This window comes from Macaca fascicularis, chromosome 1, assembly GCF_037993035.2.
Source record: "Macaca fascicularis isolate 582-1 chromosome 1, T2T-MFA8v1.1".
NCBI classification, from domain to species: domain Eukaryota; kingdom Metazoa; phylum Chordata; class Mammalia; order Primates; family Cercopithecidae; genus Macaca; species Macaca fascicularis.
This window is the reverse complement of record NC_088375.1, coordinates 233018677-233044343: the sequence shown is the minus strand read 5'-3', so window position 1 is coordinate 233044343 and position 25667 is coordinate 233018677. Positions and strand designations below refer to the sequence as shown.

At 52.5% G+C, this 25667-nt stretch overlaps 1 protein-coding gene across 27 annotated transcripts in view; it reads right to left on the bottom strand.

Moving 5' to 3' along the window:
* Window positions 1–24448, bottom strand: part of NADK (NAD kinase) — a 30530-nt gene extending 6082 nt beyond the window's left edge. For 3 of the 27 annotated variants that reach the window (XR_012427521.1, XM_045388372.3, XM_074023346.1), the window contains exons 1-3: window positions 22722–22902; window positions 7700–7918; window positions 4005–4088 (exon numbers count right to left, since the gene is read on the bottom strand). Coding sequence is in view for 19 of the 27 variants with exons in the window: in XM_045388372.3 (XP_045244307.1) it covers window positions 4005–4088; window positions 7700–7878 (263 nt within the window). In the remaining 8 variants the exon portion in view is untranslated. Of the gene's footprint in view, window positions 1–238; window positions 558–4004; window positions 4089–7699; window positions 7919–13144; window positions 13432–20945; window positions 21201–21246; window positions 21342–22390; window positions 22535–22721; window positions 22903–23188; window positions 23256–24321 lie in introns of those variants that run through there. The other 24 variants (XR_012427524.1, XM_065534926.2, XR_012427527.1 and 21 more) reach the window with 17 other exon arrangements.
* Between the last annotated feature and the right edge of the window lie 1219 nt (window positions 24449–25667).

The window sequence follows — 25667 nt, the reverse complement described above, 5'->3', positions numbered from 1 at the left end:
ACACCGTGGTCAGCGCTTACCACCTGTCCTCAGCCCCACGGGCGAGTTCTTAAACCACCGCGCCGGCCAGCTAGTTCCAAGTTGCCCAACTGAGAAAGCTGCTGCCTGCCATGCCTCTTCCCAGCAGTGACTTCCCCGGGAGTGTGACCGTCCCACTAACAACCCCCAGAACCACAACACAGATGCCAATGGCAGCCACAGGGCCATGGACCTCAGCCCATCGCTCATCAGCACTCACCCTGCACAGGTATTACTGGGAGGCGTGGGGTCACTCATACCATCCCCTGTGAGCTCAGCACCTGTCCCGGGTCACACATGTGGCTTGCGAGGCGGCCCCTGCCTGCTGGGAGCCAGCCAGCATGTCCACAGCATCCAGGCCACGCTTGGCGAACACACGGCTGCCCCATCGGCATGGTCCTGACTGTGCGCCCACACTAGAAGCCTAAGCTCTGCATACTCAAAACTCAAAGCAAAACGCAATTATGATGCGACTTTAAAGTTGTTGTAAAAGCACCTAAGTCAAGAGCTTCCTACACTTATGAAAATCAAACAAAACCAAACCCAGTTTCCTCATTGGTCACATGGTCTTCCTGCTTAATCCCTACTGAAAAAAAGTCCTCAGTTCAGCAGCAAAGAGGCCACACTTCAGCTCCCTGCTCCTAATTGAGCCGGGCGGGACCAAGCCCTCTGTTCCCGTGGCCTCAGACCTGGCCAAGTACCCAGCCTCCAGCCTTGCCCAGCGCTGCGCCAGCCACTCAGGCTTGCAGAACCGGCTGGGCCACAGGGAAGGTGCCCTCAGGTCACAGTCAGGTGGAAGGGCGTTCCCTCCCAGCCCCCTCCCAGCCCCCAGCCCGCTGCGTCACTCTGCTTGGCTCCGGCCCCAGGGCGTGCAGGTGGCTCACAGTCCTCTGGCCTGGTCAGCCAGCAAAGCCCACGCCCTCCACATGACTCCCCTGCTCTCCTTCCCATGGTCACCACTGACCCAGTGGCCCGGCCTACACCCATTCCAGCCCTGAGGTTCAGCTGAGCCCAGTCAGAGCCACTGGCAGCAGCGTCGTGCACGGGCCTAGGCACCCACCGCTCTGTGTGACCACAAACTAGCGCCTCGCCCTCTTCCTGGATCACCTGCAAAGCAGGACACCAGCCCTTGCAGGCACACAGGGCTGTGGGTGTTGTAGAGAGGGCAGGGGTGGCGTGAAGCCAGCACACCACAGCCTGGCCAGTTCCGACTGAGTGTCTCACACATGGGTGGCCACACACACTGTGACACACGGACACTCATGCACCTCCACAACACAGGCCAACCAGCTCCCTGGACAACAGAACGGGAAGCGGGTGCCCTCCTCGCCAGCCCCCCACAGGGTCTTGCTCTGGGCTATCAGGGAAGACGTGAGGTCAGATGCCTGGGAAGCCCCACCCTCCACAGCGGGGATGGGAAGCGGGAGGTTAGGATCCCGGAGACACAGAGGCGTGCTCCCATGGGGGGACCGAGAAAGCTGCGTGCCCCTCAACGCTGCCCCACAGCCCCACCGCCTCCCCCTCCTGCTGGGCTGTCTGACCTTGGGCAGCTCGGGGACCACCAAGTACACCCTGGTCTGAGGGCTGAGACAGAACATGCACCCTTCCAGTGACCCGGCCCGGCCTGAGGGACTGATGGCTGGTGAAGGCAGTGGCCGCGATGCGAGTGATGAAGGAGCGGCTCTCCCAGGACCAGGAAGTGCAGGGAGGGCACCAGGCAGCAGGGGCGGGGGCCCGGCGGGGTGCCAGGGACAGCAAGCACAGGACGGCAGGATGGGGCCACGGCGGGGCCAGGAGGGCAGTGGAGCACCCTGGATCGCACACGTGGCTGCTGTGCAGGGAAGGGATGGTGAGGCCGCGACAAGCGGTCAGGAGTCCTCACAGCGGAGGGCAGCCGGGCAATAGTGCAGGGGAGCTGTTTGTATATTTTGGGGTCAAAGTGACAGAATCAGAAGATGGACTGGATGGGGGAATGCAAACAGGGGTCAGGTCCCCCGCCTCAGGCATTTGGCAGCGGTGACAGGTCACAGACACTCCAGGAACCGGCGGCACTGAGAGGGCTGGGCCTCAAAAGCACGAGTGCGAGTTACTTCCATCCTAAGGGGCTGCCCTCGGCGTCTGGAGGCGGCAAGGCCGACCCCATCCTGCCTGGGGCGCGTGCTGCCACGGTGCCCCCAGTTTGCAGAGCAGCTCCTCGGATGGCCCCCCATGGCTCGCCTGGACCTGACCTTCGGTGACGGCCCAGGGCTGGCTGGGGCCTCTGTCCCTACTGTACGCCCCCAGCCTCCACGGCACTGGTGCCTGTCAGCGAAGCGCCATGCAGCGGCCGCCCCCAGTAGCCCAGAAAGCGCAATGACACGGCCGCGTTGCGCTTTCTGGTCATCAGTCCCCCAGCAGCCCTCGCACCAGAGCACTAGGCCCTCCCGCATGGTTCTCCCTTGCAGAAAGTGAAGTGTGCACGACTCCGCGAAGGAGGAGGCCCTGAAGAGAGCCCGTTCGGTACAGAGGCCGGAGAGCTGAGGCACCAGTCCTAGAAGCACAGGCTTCTCTGGGGAAGAGGCGATGACGACATCTACCAGGTGCAGAATACAACTCTCAGGGCTGGCTGGGTGCTCACTTGTTTTCTTTGGAGATGGTCTTGCTCTGTTGCCCAGGCTGGAACGCACTTTGCATAATCACAGCTCCCTGTAACCTCAACCTCCCAGGCTCAGGTGATCCTCCCACCCCAGCCTCCTCAGCAACTGGACTACAGGTGTGTGCAACCATGCCTGCTACTTTTTGTATTTTTCTTTTTTTGAGTCTGAGTCTTGCTCCGTCACCCAGGCTGGAGTGCAATGGTGCGATCTTCGGCTCACTGCAACCTCTGCCTCCCGGGTTCAAGCAGTTATCTGTCTCAGCCTCCCAAGCAGCTGGAATTACAGGTGCCCGCCACCACGCTTGGCTAATTTTTGTATTTTTAGTAGAGATGGGTTTTCACCATATTGGTCAGGCTGGTCTTGAACTCCTGACCTCGTGATCCGCCCACCTTGGCCTCCCAAAGTGCTGGAATTACAGGTGTGAGCCACCGCGCCTGGCCAATTTTTGTATTTTTTGTAGGGATGGGCTTTCACCATGTTGCCCGGGCTAGTCTCAAACTCCTGGGCCCAAGATCTGCCTGCTTTGGGATCCCACAGTACTGGGACTGCAGGTGTGAGCCACCGCGCCCAGCCTGGATTATAATTCTTTACACATAAAGCCCAGATATCAGATCTATCACTGTTGCGTTTTTCCCATAAGACACTATGATGGGCCTCCAGGCAGAATGTGTTGAGACTGAACCATCAAACAGCAAACGCAACCCACCCCAGAACTCTCTCTTAGAAACAAAAAAGCAGCCCTGAGTATCTCATGTGGACACCGCGCCCACGGGCTGTGACCCGGTCTCCAGGCTGCCCTGAGTATCTCATGTGGACACCGCGCCCACGGGCTGTGACCCGGTCTCCAGGCTGCCCTGAGTATCTCATGTGGACGCCGCGCCCACGGGCTGTGACCCGGTCTCCAGGCTGCCCTGAGTATCTCATGTGGACGCCGCGCCCACGGGCTGTGACCCGGTCTCCAGGCTGCCCTGAGTATCTCATGTGGACGCCGCGCCCACGGGCTGTGACCCGGTCTCCAGGCTGCCCTGAGTATCTCATATGGACGCCGCGCCCACGGGCTGTGACCCGGTCTCCAGGCTGCCTGGTGTCTGCCGCCCATGACCCCGGCTTGCCTGCCATCCACTTTCTCAAAGCCCCTGGAGAAGCCACGGCTAGGGAACCCCCGCTCGGACGCCTGCACTCAGGGCGTTCAGGGAAGACACCCATGTTGCTTTTTTCTTTTTGTTTAAATGACCTAAACTAAAACATGTACTTCTCAGGTGAAGTGCTAGAATCTTCCTCCACACAGCGATCCCACAACTCCACACACATCCCAAGGACTCCCCCCGACCTATGGCCCCCAGCACTCACATGATGGTCTGGGGGTTCTGCAGCACGCAGGCCTTTGGTCCAAAAGTGGTCACTGGGCATGGCCCATGGAGAGAGCGTGTCCTCCTGTGGGGAGAGGGCGGTGTCAGAGCCTGAAACCAGACATGCAGTGACACACACAGATACAGAGGAAGTTACACGCTAAGGCATACATGCAATTTGAAAGATGCCAACCCCATCTGTCCAGCAGCCACACAACAGCCCTTGGAAGGTTCTGCCCAGGTCCATGGCTGCACTGGAGCGGCACCTGTGAGGAGCACGCATGGCCACGCACCCCTCAGATCACGACCCAAGTCGGGGAGAGTTGCAGCCCAAACAAGGAAAATGCCAGGGCCAGAGCCAGCCTGAGATCAGAATTCCTCAGTGTCTCCCCAGGACCCCTCTCTAGATCTGCATTTGGGACTCAAAACCTTAGACAACATCTCTAAATCGTCTAGATTAAAATTCTAGCAAAAATGTTCACTCTGGATTCATGTCAACAGCCAGGCACGGTGGCTCACACCTGTAATCTTAGCACTCTGGGAGGCCAAGGCGGGCGGATCACGTGAGGTCAGGAGTTTGAGACCAGACTGGCCAACATGGTGAAACCCCCATCCCTACTAAAAAAAGAAAAATTAGCTGGGCGTGGTGGTGCATGCCTGCAGTCCGAGCTACTCAGGAGGCTGAGGCAGGAGAACTGCTTGAACCCAGGAGGTGGTGGTTGCAGAGAGCCGAGATCGAGCTACTGTACTCCAGCCTGGGTGAAAAGAGTGAAACTCTGTGTCGAAATACATAAATGAATGAATGACCCTGGATGAATGGATCAACAACTTTTCTAGTGATTTAAACATGACCAGGTCACAGTCAAATCACCCAGCCAGAGGCTGTGGCAGCTGCGTATGTCCTGGGGAGAATGCTGTCAGGACCCCTGCTCTCATCAGGGTCCAGTGCTGAGGCTGCCCTCGTCCTGGGTGCCCAGGAGCCTCCCAGTCCCATCACACACCCAGAAAACTCGCACACAGCCGGCCAAGCAACGACCCAACAAAATCCTCAAGTCCCACCGCAGAAGCACAGCTTTCCGCTGCCTCGCAGGATCAGACAACCCCTGAAGAGCCGTTGTGCCACGAGGGCTGTTCCACAGCAGACACAGGCGTGGCCATCAGTGGTCACGGACTTGTTTACCTCGGCCTTTTAAAAATTGTAAAGTACAGGCCGGGCGCAGTGGCTCACGCCTGTAATCCCAGCACTTTGGGAGGCTGAGGCGGGTGGATCACGAGGGCAGGAGATCGAGACCATCCTGGGTGACACGGTGAAACCCCGTCTCTGCTAAAAATACAAAAAAAAATTAGCCGGGTGTGGTGGCGGGCGCCTGTAGTCCCAGCTACTTCGGAGGCTGAGACAGAAGAATGGCGTGAACCCAGGAGGCAGAGCTTGCAGTGAGCCGAGATCGCGCCACTGTACTCCAGCCTGGACGATGAGCAAGACTCCATCTCAAAAAAAAAAAAAAAAAAAAAAAGGCCGGGCGCGGTGGCTCAAGCCTGTAATCCCAGCACTTTGGGAGGCCGAGATGGGCGGATCACGAGGTCAGGAGATCGAGAGACGATCCCGGCTAACACGGTGAAACCCCGTCTCTACTAAAAAAATACAAAAAAATAGCCGGGCGAGGTGGCGGGCGCCTGTAGTCCCAGCTACTCGGGAGGCTGAGGCAGGAGAATGGCATGAACCCGGGAGGCGGAGCTTGCAGTGAGCTGAGATCCGGCCACTGCACTCCAGCCTGGGTGACAGAGCAAGACTCCGTCTCAAAAAAAAAAAAAAAAAAAAAAAAAAAAAAAAAAGAAAAAAAATTGTAAAGTACAGGCCGGGCGCGGTGGCTCACGCCTGTAATCCCAGCACTTTGGGAGGCCGAGGTGGGCGGATCACGAGGTCAGGAGATTGAGACCATCTTGGCTAACATGGTGAAACCCCGTCTCTACTAAAAATACAAAAAATTAGCCGGGCGAGGTGGTTCATGCCTGTAATCCCAGCACTTTGGGAGGCTGAGGCAGGAGGATCACTTGAACCCAAGAGGCAGAGGTTGCAGTGAGCCAAGATTACACCACTGCACTCCAGCCTGGGCGACAGAGCGAGACTCCACCTCAAAAAAAAAAAAAAAAAAAAAAGTACATTACAAAATAAGAACTTTACTTACTTAGGAAATTAAGAGATTATTGTGGAAAACAATGTTTCTCGAAGTGGGTGTTGGGATTTAATGTTTGCTTCCCAAAGACGGCTGTGCTTGGGCGTATTCGCCATCTCCTCCCCCACCTCACCCTAAAGGTGCCCGTCACCCACTACGGAGGCGACCTCTGACCCAGGGCTGCTGTCATCAGGTTCAGAATGAAACAGAAATGGTGCGTTATGCCAAAGAACCCACAGGGAAAAAGAAAAAGACCAAAGCAATTCTGTTCACGCAGTCACTGCGCTGGGTGGCCTGGAGGTACAGGACAATGACCCACTGACAAGAGGTATCCTGGTGACGCAGTGCCTGTGGGGCGAAGGCAGCCTCCCGGCTCAGGCAGTGACTCTGTAGACAGAAAACGTGGGAGCAGCCTGTTTCCCCGTTGCTGCCACCAAGTGAGGGACGCTGCGGGCTCTCCCATCTCACCGAGTGAGACAGCGTGCTTTCTAAGACTCTCTTTCACCAAAAAGCCCCCCTTGCATTTGATAGGTGTGATCCTTCTGTTAGGCAGCGTGGCTCTGGCAAGCTTCCACCTAAAACTCACCACATTTACTGTCACCAGAACCCAGAACAACGTCCGCAGGCACCATCACAGCTGCACTTGTGCGGCCACCGTCATGTGAAGCCCGGGGTGCTGTTGCTCAAGCAGCACTATGCAAGGGTGAGCACTGTGGGCACTCTGGACACAGGAGGGAGACACGTGCCCAACATGTGAGAGGGCTGGGCCCGCCCAAGGCCACACTCAAGACTCTGCCTCCACCAGCCCTGCGTCACCAGGCAGAGCCCCCCTGCCTTCGCCTCTCAAAACGAGCAGAGCCAAGAGGGATGTCCCCTCACACCCCAGTGACTTATGTGGAGCAAATGTTTCCAGGCCAGGCGCAGTGGCTCACATCTGTAATCCCAACACTTTGGGAGGCCGAGGCGGGCAGATCACCTGAGGTCAGGAGTTCAAGACCAGCCCAGCCAACATGGTGAAACCCTGTCTCTACAAAAATACAAAAATTAGCCAGGCATGGTGGCAGGTACCTGTAATCCCAGCTACCCAGGAGGATGAGGCAGGAGAATCACTTGAACCCGGGAGGTGGAGGTTGCAGTGAGCCAAGATCGCACCACTGCACTGCAGCCTGGGGGACAGAGCGAGACTCCATCTCAAAAAGAAAAGTTTCCTCTCCAAGTTCGCTTCAGTCTAACATCAAGGGTCAGCATGGGTGCCTGTTGGATGGTTCTGTGCTGATACAGACAGACAAAGAAACACGGTGGTGCCCTGTGCCTGTGCTGGCATCTGGGAACGTGTGCCAGGCAGGTGTCCACGGGCCAGGCTCCCCCGTCAAGGGCACAGCTTCACCTGGGCAAGGACCCAGCTCCACCTTCCGGAGCCATTGACACAGACTACTCAGGAGAATTCTTTGTAATCGTTTTAAGAAAGAATATTATGAAATCAGACGAGGAAAAAAAGAGGAACCATCCTTCCTGGTTGTACCTGAACTCCTTGGTGCTCCCCAGGGCAGGCGAGGCAGACAGGCTGCGAGACTTGGCCCGGCCCCGGATGGGGTGGTTGTAACTCCAGGTCTCGTCGCCGTGGCAGGCCGAGCAGCAGTACGCAGCCGCGTCTGAGCTCAATTCCTTATTCATGGTCATTTTTTCTTGTTCCATTTCCATCGTCAGGAAATGAGAACTTCGGTCAGAAAAACACTGATGCCTTAATTTAATAAAATAAATAATGTAAATAGAGTAAATAAATAAGTAAATAAATGTATGAAACAATAATAACTTACACATACATATGTTCCATTTCATCAAGGGGAAAAAATGGCTGAAGTCCAATTTACCAAAGTACTTTGAAAATAGACTGTTTCTATCCCAAAGATATTTAAGAACTACTCCAGGTTTTTGGCTGGGCGCCGTGGCTCATGCCTGTAATCCCAGCACTTTGGGAGATGGAGGCAGGCAGATCACTTGAGACCATGAGTTCGAAACCAGCATAGCCTGACCAATATGGTGAAAACCCATCTCCACTAAAAATACAAAAATTAGCTGAGCGCCTATAGTCCTAGCTACTCGGTAGGCTGAGGCAGGAGAATCGCTTGAACTCGGGAGGTGGCGGCGAGATCAATCCAGCCTGGGTGACTACAGCAAAACCTCGTCTCAAAAATTGTTTTGTAAAATAACATTAACAAAAATAATTGTTTTTAAAAAGAACAAAATAGAAAGTCACACTGTGTGGCCAGGTGTGGTGGCTCATGCCTGTAAGCCCAGCACTTTGGGAGGCTGGGGAGAGAGGGTCAGTTGAGGCCAGGGGTTGAAGACCACTCTGGGCAACACAGAACTCTTCTCTACCAAAAAAACATGAGCCAGGCATGGTGACCCATGAGAGAGACCCTGTCTCTAGAAAAGAAAGATGCTGGCCGGGTGCGGTGGCTCACGCCTGTAATCTCAGCATTTTGGGAGGCTGAGGCAGGCGGATCACCTGAGGTCGGGAGTTCGAGACCAGCCTGACCAACATGGAGAAATTCTGTCTCTACTAAAATTACAAAATTAGCTGGGCGTCGTTGCACATGCCTGTAATCCCAGCTACTTGGGAGGTTGAGGCAGGAGAATTGCTTGAACCCGGGAGGTAGAGGTTGTGGTGAGCTGAGATTGTGCCATTACACTCCAGCCTGGGCAACAAGAGTGAAAGAAACTCCGCCTCAAAAAAAAAAAAAAAGCTTTCTTGGAAACAATACAGCACATTAATAGGAGAGAGGAAGTGTACAATTTCAAATACCCTAGTCCAGAAAAGCTGACAAAATGGAACCCGCAGATATACTGTGAACTCCACGCCCTGCATTGTACATTCAGCACCAATGAAATATTTCCCAAACTGACCAATATTAAGCCTCAAAGAAAACTACTGAGGACAGAAAACCTCATCGTTTTCCTTCTTTCTTTCTTTGTTTTTTGAGACAGGATCCCACCTCAGCCTCCCGAGTAGCTGGGACTACAAGAGTACAGCACCACGCCCACTAACTTTTCTTCCTTTGGTAGGGTCTTGCCAATGTTGCCCAGGCTGGTCTTCAACTCCTGGCCTCAAGTGATCCTCCCACCTCAGCCTCCCAACACAGTGCTGGGATTATAGGCATGAGCCACCATGCCTGGCCTAGAACCTCATCTTTTTTTTTTTGAGACATAGTCTCACTCTGTCACCCACGCTGGAGTGCAATGGCGTGATCGCAGCTCACTACAACCTCTGCTTCCCGGGTTCAAGTGATTTTCCTATTTCAGCCTCCCTAGCAGCTGGGACTATAGGCATGTGCCACCACATCCAGCCAATTTTTTTCTATTTTTAGTAGCGATGGGGTTTCACCATGTTGGCCAGGCTGGTCTAGAACTCTCGACGTCAAATGCTCTGTCCGCCTCAGACTCCCGTACAGGCGTAAGCAATCACGCCTAGCCTGGAACCTCATCTTCTGACCACAATACAATAAAACCAGGAAGAGATAAAAGTAGAAACAAAAAAAAGCCCTCAACCACTTGGAAGTTTCTGAACTTTCTCTTAAGCAACTCAGGGATCAAAGTGAAGATCGGAACCAACACCTGGAACATCCAGAAGGTCAGAGCAACATAAACAGCAGCCAGGGTCGGTTCAATCCCATCAAAGCTAGGTCACAACCCCTGGGAAGTCATGAACTGAGCACTCAATTCAATAAAGCTAGAAACAGAATAAAACAAGCTTCAGAAGAACAGAAGAGGGGCCATGCATGGAAACAATAAAAAATCACTCAATAGAGGCTAAACACATAAAATAAAGCCAAATATACCTTCTCATTAAAGAAGATAAATCTGGCCGGGCGCGGTGGCTCAAGCCTGTAATCCCAGCACTTTGGGAGGCCGAGACGGGCGGATCACGAGGTCAGGAGATCGAGACCATCCTGGTTAACACGGTGAAACCCCGTCTCTACTAAAAAAATACAAAAAACTAGCCGGCCGAGGTGGCGGACGCCTGTAGTCCCAGCTACTCAGGAGGCGGAGGCAGGAGAATGGCGTGAACCCGGGAGGCGGAGCTTGCAGTGAGCTGAGATCCGGCCACTGCACTCCAGCCTGGGTGACAGCGCGAGACTCCGTCTCAAAAAAAAAAAAAAAAGAAGATAAATCTTAATAAACTCAGGACAAGGTAGATTCTGGCATTAAAAAGGATAAATGTGGCATTATGGACTGAATGTATCCTCTCCTAGTTTATTTGTTATTTTTATTTTGTAGAGACAGGATCTCTCTGTGTTGCCTAGACTGGTCTCAAACTCCTGGGCTCAGGTGATCCTCCTGCCTTGGCCTCCCAAAGTGCTTGGATTACAGGTGTGAACCACTGCACCCAGCAATCCCCCCAAATTCCTACATTGAAGCCCTAACTTCCAGTGTGGCTGAATATGGAGGTGGGCCTCTAAGAAAGGAGTTAAATGAGGTCAGCTGGGCACGGTGGCTCACACCTGTGATCCTAACACCGTGGGAGACTGAGGCGGGCAGATCATATGAGGTCAGTAGTTTGAGACCAGCCTGACCAACATGGTGAAACTCCGTCTCTAAAAAATACAAAAATTAGCTGGGAGTGGTAGCAGACGCTGTAATCCCAGCTACTTGGGAGGCTGAGGCAGGAAAAATGCTTGAACCCAGGAGGCAGAGCTTGCAGTGAGCTGAGATTGTGCCATTGCACTCCAACCTGTGCCACAAGAGCGAAACTCCATCTCAAAAAAAAAAAAAAAAGAAAAAATGAGGTCATAAGTGTGGGGTCTGATCAGATAGAATCAGCATCATTGTAAGAAGAGACACTAGGCCGGGCGCGGTGGCTCACGCCTGTAATCCCAGCACTTTGGGAGGCCGAAGCGGGCGGATCACGAGGTCAGGAGATCGAGACCATCCTGGCTAACACGGTGAAACCCCGTCTCTACTAAAAATACAAAAAATTAGCCGGGCGAGGTGGCGGGCGCCTGTAGTCCCAGCTACTCGGGAGACTGAGGCAGGAGAATGGCGGGAACCCGGAAGGCAAAGCTTGCAGTGAGCCGAGATCGCGCCACTGCGCTCCAGCCTGGGCGACAGAGCGAGACTCCGTCTCAAAAAAAAAAAAAAAAAAAAAAAGAGACACCAGGGTAGGCATGGTGGCTCACTCCTGTAATCCCAGGGCTTTGGGAGGCTGAGGTAAGAGGATCACTTGAGGCCAGGAGTTCAGGAACAGCCTGGGCAACATAGCAAGATTCTGCTTCTACAAAAAAAAAAAAAAAACCCAACAACAACAACAACAAAAAGAGTTGGACAGAGTGGTGCATGCCTGTAGTCCCAGGTACTTGGAGGCCAAGGCAAGAGGATCACTTGAGACCAGGAGTTTGAGGTTGTAGTGAACTGTGATTGTGCTGCTGCACTCCAGCCTAGGCAATAGAGACCCTGTCTCAAATACAAAACAAAACAAAACAAAAAGAAAACAAAACATCGGAAGCGTTCTCTCCGCACCTCTGCTCCCACCCTCACTGGACACAAAAGTAACGCCAGAGAAGACGGCCATTACAGTGAGAAAGAGAGTTCTCACGATGAACCAAATTATCTGGGACCCCGACCTTGGACACTCGGCCTCCAAAGCTGTGAGAACAAACGTTTCTGTTGTTTCTGCACCCCCTGCCCCATGCCTGTGGCGCTTTGCTACAGTAGCCTAAATAAAACAACTAAAATATGTGAGATGATGGCAAGGTGGGCAGAAGGAAAGTTCAGACGGACAAGACTGTGGGCCCTATGCTAAGGTCAAAGTCAAGGGGTTCTCTGAATACCCAAAAAGCTGGTTAGCACTCTGGCTGCGTTTTACAATCACCTTAGAGTTTCCAACAAAACCAATTCCTATGTGCCCTCTAGGCTGAAGGATGAGAACCTCAAGGCACAGCCCAGGCACTGGCACTTTAAAGAGCTCCCTGGAGGATTCCAATGTTTAGCGAGAATTGACAGCACTGCTTCAGTGGATCAGTATCTTCCCAGCTTAAGACATACCAGGCTGGGTGTGGTGGCTCACGCCTGTAATCCCAGCGCTTAGGGAGGCCAAGGTGGGCGGATCACTTCAGGCCAGGAGTTCAAGACCAGCCTGGCCAACATGATGAAAAACCCTGTCTCTACTAAAAATACAGGCTGGGCTGGGCACGATGGCTCACGCCTGTAATCCCAGCACTTTGGGAGGCCGAGGTGGGCAGATCACGAGGTCAGGAGATCAAGACCATCCTGGCTACACGGTGAAACCCCGTCTCTACTAAAAAAAATTTGCTGGGCGTGGTGGCGGGCGCCTATAGTCCCAGCTACTCGAGAGGCTGAGGCAGGAGAATGGCATGAACCCGGGAGGCAGAGCTTGCAGTGAGCCAAGATCACGCCACTGCACTCCAGCCTGGGCGACAGAGCAAACTCCATCTCAAAAAAAAAAAAAAAAATACAGGCTGGGTGCGATGGTTCAAGCTGGTAATCCCAGCACTTTGGGAGGCCGAGGTGGGTGGATCACCTGAGGTCAGGTGTTTGTGATCAGCCTGGCCAACAAGGCGAAACCCTGTCTCTACTAAAAAAAAATACAAAGGTAGCTGGGCGCAGTGGCAGGCACCTGTAAATCCCAGCTACTCGGGAGGCTAAGGCAGGAGAATTGCTTGAACCCAGGAGGCAGAAGTTGCAGTTAGCCATGATTGCACCAGCCTGGAGACAGAGCAAGACTCTGTCTCAAAAAAAGAAAAAAAAAAAAAAATTAGCCGGGTGTAGCGGCGCGTGTCTGTAATTCCAGCTGCTGGAGAGGGTGAGGCATGAGAATTCCTTGAAGTTGGGAGACGGAGGTTGCAGTGAGCTGAGATCGTGCCACTGCACTCTAGCCTGGGTGACAGAGCAAGACTCCATCTCAAATGGGAAAATAAAAAAGAAAAAGAAAAAAGAAAAAAAGACATACCAGTGTTTAGGTTGGAGGCCGTGGCTCACGCCTGTAATCCCAGCACTTTGGGAGGCCGAGGCGGGCGGATCACGAGGTCAGGAGATCGAGACCATCCTAGCTAACACGGTGAAACTCCGTCTCTACTAAAAATACAAAAAATTAGCCACGAGTGGTTGCAGGCGCCTGTAGTCCCAGCTACTTGGGAGGCTGAGGCAGGAGAATGGCGTGAACCCAGGAGGTGGAGCTTGCAGTTAGCTGAGATTGTGCCACTGCACTCCAGCCTGGGCGACAGCGCGAGACTCTGCCTAAAAAAAAAAAAAAAAAGACATACCAGTGTTTTATCCAAATACTTGAAAAATTCGGCCAGACATGGTGGTTCACACCTGTAATCCCAGTACTTTGGGAGGCCGAGGTGGGTGGATCATTTGAGGTCAGGAGATTAAGACCAGAAATACAAAAAAATGGCCGGGAACGGTGGCTCTTGCCTGTAATCCCAGCACTCAAAAAAACAAAAACAAAAACAGAAACAAAAAAATTAGCCCGGAGTGGTGGTAGGCACCTTAATTCCAGCTATGCAGGAGGCTGAGGTAAGAGAACAGGAGAATTGCTTGAACCCGTGAGGCAGAGGGTGCAGTGAGCTGAGATTGCACCACTCACTCCAGCCTGGGTGACAGAGTGAGACTCTGCCTCAATTAAAAAAAAAAAAAAACTATGACAAATTCAATGAAAACCAGAACCTACAAAAATACATCTGGTATAATTACTCCTATTCAGGACTATACTAGAGGCCACAGCCAGTGCAATAACATAAGAAAAAAGTAAAAGGTACAGTGACAGAAAAAGTTTGGCATAGAAAGTAGGTCTGTTAAACAAAGTAAGAAAAGGAACAAGTGAAGTTGTACTTGCAGATGACATGACATTTCTATGTAGAAAAACATAAATAAGTGAGTTTATTAGCAAGGTTTCAGAAGGCAATTTCAATACACAAAAATCAATTGTATTTCTATATACTAGCAACAGACAACAGGAAATTGAGACCATCCTGGCTAACATGGTGAAACTCTGTGTCTACTAAAAATATAAAAATTTAGCCAGGCTTGGTGGCGGGTGCCTGTAGTCCCAGTTACTTGGGAGACTGAGGCAGGAGAATGGCATGAACCCGGGAGGTGGAGGTTGCAGTGAGCAGAGAACCCACAACTGCACCTCAGCCTGGATGACAGAGCAAGACTCTCTTTCAAAAAAAAAATAAATAAATAACACTATAATTTATGGCCGGGTGTGGTGACTCACGCCTGTAATCCCAACACTTTGGGAGGCCGAAGTGGGTGGATCATCTGAGGTCAGGAGTTTGTGATTAGCCTGACCAACATGGTGAAACCTCATCTCTACTAAATATAAAAAATTGGGCCAGGCACAGTGGCTCACGCCTGTAATCCCAGCACTTTGGGAGGCTGAGGCAGGCGGATCACGAGGTCAGGAGATCAAGACCATCCTGGCTAACATGGTGAAACCCTGTCTCTACCAAAACCACAAAAAATTAGCCGGGCGTGGTGGCGGTACCTGTGGTCCCAGCTACTCGGAAGGTTGAGGCAGGAGAATGGTGTGAACCCAGGAGGCAGAGCTTGCAGTGAGCTGAGATCGCGCCACTGCACTCCAGCCTGGGTGACAGCGAGACTCTGTCTCAAAAAAAAAAAAAAAATTAGGTAGGCATGGTGGCACACACCTGTAATCCCAGCTATCTGGGAGGCTGGGGCAGGAGAATCACTTGAACCTGAGAGGTGGAGGTTGCAGTGAGCTGCGATTGCACTGCAGCCCTGGTAACAAGAGTGAAATTTCGTCTTTAAAAAAATAAATGATTTATAATATCATTAAAAATATAAAACATGTAGGGATATATCTGACAAAAGACACGTAAGAACTGCAGACTGAAAACTACAATATACTGCTGACAGAGATCAAAGGAAATCTAAATAAATGGAGAGACACACCACGTTCATGGATTGGAGGACTCAATATTAAGATCTTAGATCTCGGCCGGGCGCGGTGGCTCAAGCCTGTGATCCCAGCACTTTGGGAGGCCGAGACGGGCGGATCACGAGGTCAGGAGATCGAGACCATCCTGGCTAACACGGTGAAACCCCGCCTCTATAAAAAATACAAAAAACTAGCCGGGCGAGGTGGCGGGCGCCTGTAGTTCCAGCTACTCCGGAGGCTGAGGCAGGAGAATGGCGTAAACCCGGGAGGCGGAGCTTGCAGTGAGCTGAGATCCGGCCACTGCACTCCAGCCTGGGCGACAGAGCGAGACTCCGTCTCAAAAAAAAAAAAAAAAAAAAAAAAAAAAAGATCTTAGATCTCATCAAATTGATCTACAAATGTTATCCAAACAGAACTATCAAAATCCAAGCAGGATTTCTAAAGGAAAGGACAAGCTGATCAAATTCACATAAAAATGTAAAGTATCTAGACCAGCTAAAAAAACTGAACAAGAACAAACATGGACGGCTAAGTTCACGACTTGTTGAAAAACTATGGGAACCCGACAGCGTGGTAGTGTCAAAACGGACATACACATCAAGGAAACAGGACAGCCAGCCCAGAGGCAGACGCCACAGACCCCCATACACATGCAGTCAATGGATTTTTGACAGGTGCTGAGGTGATTCAACATGGGGGAGGATAATCTTTTCACCCAATAGTTCTCAGCAACTGGACAGCCATGTCTAAAAGAATGAAGCCCAACCACTTCCTCATACTAAATACAAATATTAACTCAAAATGGATTATAGACCTAAATGTGAGGACTAAAACTACAAAACTTTTTAGAAGAAAGCATTGGAATTTTTTTTTTTCTTTTTTTTTGGAGACAGAGTCTCACACTATTGCCCGGGCTGGAGTGCAAAGGCATAATCTCAGCTCAATGCAACCTCCGCCTCCTGGGTTCAGGTGATTCTCCAGCCTCAGCCTCCCGAGCAGCTGGGATTACAGGCGTCCGCTACCATGCCTGGCTTATGCTTTGTAATTTTCAGTAGAGACGGGGTTAACTCCTGACCCTGTGATCTGCCCACCTCGGCCTTCCAAAGTTCTAGGATTATAGGCGTGAGCCACCATGCCTGGCTTTTTTCTTTCTTTTTTTTTGTGAGACAGGATCTCCCACTGTTGCCCAGGCTGGAGTACAGTGGTGTGATCTCAGCTCACTGCAGCCTCAACCTCCCAGGCTCAAGCAATCCTCTCACTTCAGCCTCCCAAGTAGCTGGGATTACAGACATGCACCACCACACCTAGCTAATTTTTTTTTGTTTTTTGTTTTTTTGGGGTGGAGATGGGGTCTCCTTATGTTGTACAGGCTGGTTTCGAACTCCTGGGCTCAAGTGATCCTCCCACCTTGGCCTTCCAAAGTGTTGGGATTACAGGCGTGAGCGACCGCACCCAGCTGGAAAAAGTCTTAGTGGTGTTTAAAATCTTTTATACTTAATGGAACACCGATCTTTGTTTTTTTTTCTGTTTTAGGCAGGGTCTTACTCTGTCTCCAGGCTGGAGAACAGGGGTGCAATCATGGCTCACTGGAGCCTCTACCTACTGGGCTCAATCCCCCACCTCAGCCTCCTGAGTACCTGGGACTACAAGCATGTGCCACCATGCCTGACTAATTTTTGTATTTTTTTGTAGAGATGAAGTTTTGCCATGCTGCCCAGGCTGACCTCGAACTCCTGGGTTCAAGCAATCTCTCCACCTCAGCATCCCAAAGTGCTTGGATTACAGGCGAGAGCTTGGATTACAGGCGTGAGCCACTGTGCCTAGCCAAAACACTGTTCAGAAAATTAAAATACAGCTGGGTGTGGTGGCTCATGCCTGTAATCCCAGCACTTTGGGAGGCCGAGGCAGGAGGATCGCTTGAGTTCTGGAGTTCAAGACCAGTTCTGGGTCTTGCTAGTGGTGGTGGTTATATAATTAATTTATGAGGTAACACTGCATAGAGCCACACACATATACACACATGTAAAACTGGTGAAACTTGAATAAGGTCTACAGTTCAGTTAGCAGTATTTCAATTCCCTGGTTTTAATATTGTACTATGGAGGTGTATGGAGGTGTAAGATGTTAACACAAGGGCCAGCATGGTGGCTCAGGCCTGTAATCCCAGCACTTTGGGAGGCTGACGCAGGATGATCACCTGAGGTTGTGAGTTTGAGACCAGCCTGACCAACATGCAGAAATCCCATCTCTACTAAAAATACAAAAAATTAGCCTGGCTTGGTGGCGGGCCCCTGTAATCCCAGCTACTCGGGAGGCTGAGGCAGGAGAATCACTTGAACTTGGGAGGTGGAGGTTGCAGCGAGCCGAGATCAGATCATGCCATTGCACTCCAGCCTGGGCAACAAGAGCCAAACTCCGTCTCAAAAAAAAAAAAAAAAAAAAGATGTTAACAGAGAGGGAGCTGGTGAAGGGGACAGGTGTCTCTCTGTACTATTTTTACAACTTCCCGTGAACTAGTCTATGATTATTTCTTTTTCTTTTTTTCCCCCAGACGAAATCTCGTTCTTGTCCCCCAGGTTGGAGTGCAGTGGCACAATCTCAGCTCACTGGGAACCTCCGCCTCCAGGGTTCAAGCACTTCTCCTGCCTCAGCCTCCCGTGTAGCTGGGATTATAGGTGCCTGCCACCACACCTGGCTAATTTTGGTATTTTAAGTAGAGATGGGGTTTCACCACATTGGCCGGACTGGTCTCGAACTCCCGACCTCAGGTGATTCGCCCACCTTGGCCTTCCAAAGTGCTGGGATTACAGGCGTGAGCCACTGCACCCAGCAGATTATTTCAAAATAAACAGTTAATAAAGGTCAGGCACAGTGGCTCACATCTGTAATCCCAGCACTTTCAGAGGCCGAAGCAGGGGTATCACTTGAAGTCAGGAGTTGGAGACCAGCCTGGGCAACACAGCAAGATGTTTTGTTTAATATACAAAAATATTAATAAAAAAAATCATTCAAAATTACAAAATGTTAAAAAATGTATTCTTATTACTGCTACATTACCTAGAAGCTCTACTTTGTGTGTGTTTGTGTGTGTGTGTGTGTGAGAGAGAGACAGAGACAGAGAGAGAGAGAGAGAGAGACTGAGAGACAGACTGAGAGACTGAGACTGAGAGACAGAGACAGAGAGAGACTGAGACTGAGAGACAGACTGAGAGACTGAGACTGAGAGGCAGGGTCTTGGAGTGTAGTGGTGCAATTACAGCTTACTGCAGCCTCAATCTCCCAGGCTCAAGGGATCCTCCCATGTAGCTAAGACTACAGGCATGTGCCACTACGTCTGGCTAATTTTTAAAATTTTTGTAGAGACAGGGTCTTGTTACATCGAACGGGCTGATCTTGAACTCCTGGGCTCTGGTGATCCTCCTGCATTGACCTCCCAAAGCACTGGGATTACAGGCATAAGCCACTGCACCCAGCCGAGAAGCTCTGTTCATATTTATTTGCGAAGATCAATTTGATGACTAAGCAGTAAGATAATTTATAAAATAATATTAAAACCAACTTTAAACAATTATCTTCACTTATGTATGTGTGTGTGTATATATATACGCACATATATATATATACACACACACACACACATATTTAATAGGCATCTCCAATACCATAACCAGTTTTGTTTTGTTTTTTTTTTTTTTTTGGAGATAGAGCTTCACTGATGTTGTCCAGGCTGGAGAGCAGCGGTGTGATCTCGGCTCACCGCAAACTCTGCCTCCCAGGTTCTCCTGCCTCAGCCTCCCGAGTAGCTGGGACTACAGGCGCGCGCCACCACTCCCAGCTAATTTCGTATTTTTTAGTGGAGACCTGCCTCTTAATTCTTCAACATGGAGGGGTTTCTCCATGTTGGTCAGGCTGGTCTCAAACTCCCGACCTCAGATGATCCACCTGCCTTGGCCTCCCAAAGTGCTGGGATTACAGGCGTGAGCCACTGGGCCCAACCACCAGTGTATTTTTTGACAACAGCGAATCAGGACTGACATTTAATTCGTTTGTTTGAGATGTTAATGGTTTTAAAAGGACACATGATGCTAGCTGCACCAAAATGCATTCAAATTCCTCATAGCATGAATCTAATTTTAAAAAACCTTTGTAGGGCGGGCACGGTGGCTCACGACTGTGATCCCAGCACTTTGGGAGGCCGAGGAGGGCAGATCATGAGGCCAGGAGTTCAATAACAGCCTGGCCAAGATGGTGAAACCCCGTCTCTACTAAAAATACAAAAAAATTAGCTGGGCGCGGTGGCAGGCACCTATAATCCCAGCTACTCAGGAGGCTGAGGCAGGAGAATCGCTTGAACTCAGGCGGCAGAGGTTGCAGTGAGCCGAGATCATGCCACTGCCCTCCAGCCTGGGTGACAGAGTGAGACCCCACCTCAGGAAAAAAAAAACAAAAAACAAAACAAAAAACCTCTGTATTAGGAAGTTTTATTAGAAAACAGTACTAGAGCACAATAAGAAAATATTCATAACGAACTTACACAAAGTGGCAAGGAAAACATTAAGATGCCAAGAAATAAATGTGCAAAGAACATGAACAAAAGTCACACACACGCAAATACAAACATAATATGCATGAGTTCGTTCCCATGTAAGAACTCAATCAATATTTGTTGAAACACTAAATGAAAAAGGAAAATTTATTTAGTAACAGAAATGCGGAAACACTCAACCTCAGTTAACCATGAGTTGGAAAAAACTTACTGCCCACTAAATTACCCATCTCATCTCCCCCCAGTAAATAATGCCCAGTGCTGGCATGCACACTGGCAGTATATAAATTGAGAAAGACTTTCTGGAAAGCGCTACAGCCATGTGACCACAGGGCTTGACCCTGTGACCTCATTAAACCTAAGCAGATTACAGGTCTGAAGGGGGCTTTCTTTAGATGTGGCTCCACCCACTTAGGAGATGAGGAAAACAGGGGTCTGTGCAGTTCTGAATGGTGAGGCCAGGCACCACCCCACCTCTCCAGTTGCACAAAGTTTGCGTGGCATCCTCACATCCCGCCTGGCTCTATTTCGCCTTTTCGCTGAACACTTTTCACCATCTGTCTGAAGAACACACATTTTATTCACTTCCCCATTCCCATGCCTGAACCTTTCCAACTGTGGGCCAGGAAAGACTGCAAATGATAAGCCACCAGCACAGAGAGTAGAAATGAAATCCTGGGGTTACGAGCTAAAGCATTACTGACATCCGCTTGTCCAGAACGGTTGAAGCCGGGCGGTGACTGTCAACAGGTATATATGGACTAGAAAGTGGAGCTGCTGGAGAAGGCCCTGCACCTTCCTGCCAGGACACGGCCTCCCCGCAGGTGCTGGGCTTGTGTGCTCAACGATCCCTCTTGCTGTTATCCTAACACACCTGCAGACTGGAGGTAATCCAGATGCAGGGCCGTCAACTCCCACAAACATCCACCTGCCTCTTAATTCTCCAAGTGAGACCTACATTTCCTCAAGTGGGAAGCTCAATACAATGAACTATTGTTTTCTGTTTTCATCACAAGCGCCACTTTCCCTCTATTTGCTCACCGCCTCCACTTCACAAGAACTGCTCTTGACTTGGCTAACTTTCTGGGACACCCTCACTATGAGCATTTATGAATCAAACAGGATTTTGTGCTAGCCTGGAAATCTAACTGCTTACAGCAGTTGTTTCAGGAAGAAAATGCTGGTTTGGAACCAAACAGCAGGCTGCCAACTGACTCAAGCAACATAAACCCATCTCTGAATTCAAAGAAAACAAACAAAAAGACTGGTCAAAGTGAGGCCGGGCATAGTGGCTCATACCTGTAATCCTGGCACTTTGGGGGGCCGAGGTGGGCGGATCATGAGGTCAGGAATTCCAGACCAGCCTGGCCAACACAGTGAAACCCCGTCTCTACTAAAAATACAAAAATCAGCTGGGCATGGTGGTGGGCGCCTATAATCCCAGCTACTTGGGAGGCTGAGGCAGCAGAATCGCTTGAACCCGGGAGGTGGAGGCTGCAGTGAGCCGAGATTGTGCCACTGCACTCCAGCCTGGGTGACAGAGCTAGACTCCGTCTGGAAAAAAAAACAAAACACAAAACTACTGGTCAAAGTGGCTCACCTCTGTAAGATCAGCACTTTGGGAAGTGGAGGCAGAAGGATATCTTGAGGCCAGGAGTTTGAGACCAGCCTGGACAACACAGTGAGACTCTATCTCTACAAAAATTGTATAAATCAGCTAGGTGTGGTGGTGCAGGCCTGTAATTCCAGCTACTCAGGAGGCTGAGGTGGGAGGATCAATTGAGCCCAGGAATTTGAGGTTACAGTGAGCTATAATCATGCCACTATAAACACGCCTGGGGGACACAGTGAGGCCCTGTTTCTAACACACACACACACATATACACACAGAAACACCTCGAGGGGACACCTCCAAATGATGAAGCTATTTTGTTGGGTACTGCGGTGGCACCTGTGATTCTTCAAGTAGCTTCGAACCAGCGTGCTAACGCCATGAAGTGGCTGCAAAAGTCCCCGTGAAGCCATTGCTGAGAACAAACAGGCCATACACGGAAGTTCCAAGCGGGCAAGAAATTTCCAGAGGCTTGGGAGGACAATGTTCAAGGGAATTTCAGTACTTGAAGGGAATTATCTAACAAGATGTTAAAGTAACTTACTTCTTAGACCAGATGACATAAGAAGGGGAAAAATAAAACTTATTAAGGCAAACATGCCAGTTTCAGGCCAACTAAGGCGGTCAGAGAGACGTGGAACACAGGAAGAGTTTTGAAATGTATTCCCGTCAAGAGCCAAGAATAATGAACTTTTGAATGTAAAACTTAGTGTGTTCCAAACAAGAAAGGAAAAATAACTTGTTACTCAGAATTGAAGCCAAAAGGAATTCCATTGCTTCGGGAGGAGGAATGGGAGGGCTGGGGTGGTCCTTGGCCTGGGAAGGAAAACTCCACCAGGCCTTGGGAGCTGGGCACGCCCTGTTCCCACAATTAAGAAAGAAAACGATGACCTAGAGCTCAAGGCCGGTGCTGACATCTGGGCTACTGGACGGCAGCCGCCTGTAGGAACATCACCATAGACTATTGGAATTTTCTGGCAAGTACTGGGCACTAAATCAAAGATGTGTTTATTTAGAGAATCCCACGCCAATACTGCTGTATAGAACCCTTTATTCCTACTTTCCCACTAGGTGTGGGCCCCTCTAAGCTTTCACGAGTCAAAGACCCCTCCTGCTTGCTGAAACCACTCACGGAAGGCGGACACCGAGGGCCTGGCCGCCCACGCAGCGGCGACCGACGAGCGCGGTCCGGGCTGGACGGCCCCACCTTCTCCGCCCGGGAGAGCCAGGCCGGACAGCGGCCTCCCTCAGACCCGTCCCCAAGGCCGAGCCTCGCCCTGGGCCGTGCTGGCGCCCCGTTCAGGACCGAGCGGCGGCCCGGCAGCGCTTCCACGGCGTCCTCCGCAGGCCAGATGGGCAGGGCCGGCCCGGTGTCTCCCCGCCCGGCCGCGCGCTCCCGGGCAGCGATGACCCCAGGCGGCGGGCGACCCCAGGCGGACGGCGGGCCGGGGCTGCTCACTCACCGTTCGCCGCCGCGGGCGCCTGCGGGGGCGTCTACATGCCGGACCGAACCCGCAGGCCCCGCCGCCCCGCCGCCGCCTGCCGTCGCTACCTGGCCCCGGGCGCCCCGGCCGCCCGTTGCCCCATGGCCGCCCGGACCCCGGCGCCGGCGCCGCCGACCAGCAACGCGGGCCGCGCCCGCCCAGTGCGCAGGCGCACCCTCCACGCACGCGCCCTGCCGCGCCGCCGCTCACGTGGGTCGTCCCGCGGGTCCGCCCGGTCCCACTCGCGCCGGGATACCCCGCGCGGGCGGGAGGCGGCGGACGTGGCGGGGAAGGGGCGGGCGGCGGGGAGGAGGGGCGAACCGCGGTGGAGAGCGGTGGCCCGGGAGCGGAGGCGGGCAGCGGGGACCGAGGCGGGCGTCCGCGACTCGGGCAGGCAGGGGTCGGCGCCCCGAGGAGGGCGGCCCGCGGCTCCCGTCCCCACTCACCTGCCGCGTCCGGAGGGCGCCTCCCGGTTCGCCCGTCACGTCTACGCCTAGGCTCCCCCGACCTTCTGACCCCAGCCCTTGGCCGGCGTCCCGCCCCCACTCACCGCCACCGCGGGCGGGACTTCCCGGACCACGTGGGCCGGCTCAGGGGAGCGCAGGTGCCCCGCGAGAGCCGGCCCCGCCCGCCGCTGATTCCCTAATTACTGGGCTGTGACACGGTGTGGACCGAGCCGGATTTGGGGACCGAGCCGGATTTGGGGACCGAATCTTGGAGCAGCTGCGGCAGCGCTGCGCTCCCTCGGGGCTGTCCGTCGAGGCGGGGAGGGCGGCCCTGCGCCTGGGGGAATCGCGCTTGGCCTCACGCCCACCTCTAGCGGCCGGGTGCGCCTTGCACGCCCACCACCGGCCTCGGGTGTGCGCCTGGGATCCCAAGGTTGGCAGTGCAGGGAGGCCCTGGTGGCCCGGGGTTCCTCGAGGGGTCCGGGAAGTGGTGTTTTTCGCACCCCACAGGCTGGAGGACCCGGGGAGTTGGGGGAGGTGGCCGAAGCCACAGGAGCGGACTTCGTAGTGTTTGTTGGAACCGCGGGCCCCACCCAGCCCGCACTTGCTGACCTGGTGGCTGCTCATCAGCGCCTTCAGGCCTCAGATATCCCAACAATGTGCCATGCGCCCAGTTCTCACTCAGCTCTGGAGTCACTGTCAGTAAACTGGCAATACACGACCAGCTGCTCTAACCTGCCGGCCCCCCTTTTGTTTTTCTGAGATAGGGTCTCATTCCGTCCCCCAGGCCGGAGTCCAGTGGGACTCACGGCTCACTGCAGCCTTGACCTCCCAGGTGCAAGCGATCCTCCCACCTCAGCTTCCCTAGTAGTTGGGACTACAGGTAGGTCCCGCCACACTCGGCCATTTTTTTTTTTTTGTAGATGTGAGGTTTTGCCATTTTGCCCAGGCTGGGTCTCAAACTTCACCTGCCTCGGCCTCCCAGAGTACTAGGATTATAGGCGTAAGCCACTGCACCTGGCCCAGCCATTGTTTTCTGAGGTTCAGTCCCTGTTTATATTCCTATGTGGATCACCTGACCCAGGGTCGGTGTGGACCTGAGTCCCCTGCAGTCCTTCCCCACACCCGCATACCTGCTCTCTGGTCAGGACTCCTGGGACCTGAATCCAGAGACCCGAAACACGGCCTGGCCGAGTCTTCCTGGAAAACACAGCTCTTCTGTCCAGTACCACAGTGAAGTACAGGGCACCAAGGGCGACTGGAAAGGGAAGCAAGGATCATGGGAACTTGGGGGATTTCTTAAGCTCTGTAACTTCTCCCCGGGTTATTTTGCAAACCCAACTGTTTTGAAGTGACCACCAGCCACACCCACAGAAGCGGCCTTGAGCTGCCTAGTTCTTTTTCTTTAGGGGGGAGAGGGGGGCGGATAAGATCATTAACATAATAATGCTTGAGCTGAGTTTTTGGATATGATCATTAGCATAATAATGCTTGATCTAGATGGCACACACACAAGCCAGGCACTGAGCCAGGCCTCGGTAGAATCTTCTAGAATAGAGGCAGTCACCCGCTTCTGCAGAGGCATCCAGTGACTGTCGTGGGCCCCAGGTCACACAGCAGGCGCCCTTCGCGTGTCCCACTGTGTAGGAGCTCCAGCAGCTGCCCCGTCTGTGGCATGGAAACCCTTTGTCTACCCTGGGCCTGGGCACTGCCTGCAGGAGAGCTTCCCCATTTCAGAGATGAGAAAACAAAACCAGGGCTGTGGTTTCCTTCAGCTGACAGGTTGTGCAATTTCTCAGGGCAGGCCCCAGATATGACCCTGAAGATTCAGGGGCCAAGACCTCACACCCACACCTCACCCCAGGCCTGACCGGCAATAACTAAGGCCAAAGCTGGGAAGGGCTGCTTAGGGCACCCGGAATGGTGCTAGAGGCAGTTTTGCTTGGGCTGAGATCAAAGGGAAGGGATGTCCCAGCAGCAGGAACCGAAGGGTCCAAGGCTGTCATGGGGGCTGGGGCAGGAGTAGAGGGTCCCTACCAGATGGTGCTCAGGAGGAGGGTCTGCCTCCAAGCGATTCAGGGTCAGGAAAGGCCCCCTCCTGCCTGACCAGGCCCCGGGGATGGGGCAGCAGTGCGTGGCATCCCCTGCCCTGACTTTCCTCAGCCCCAGAGCTGCCATTGCTCAAGGGGGCGGTGGACTCTTCACATAATTTTGCATTGCTTTTTGTATTCTTTAAGGATGGGTCCCATGTTGTTTACTTCAGAACCCCCAAAACCTGGACCCATCCTCTTGTGGGGGCCAGCAGGGATGGAATGGGTAGAGGGAGAAGGGGGAATGGAGGCCATGAGGGGTGGAGCAGGATGGACTGGGGTACAGGTCACTCCTGGGGAGGCTGAGGAGGGAGGGAAGTTGACTTCAGGTGGCCTGGCTCCAGTGAACCGGGTGAACGAAGTCTGCCCGGAATCCACAAGGGGAAGTG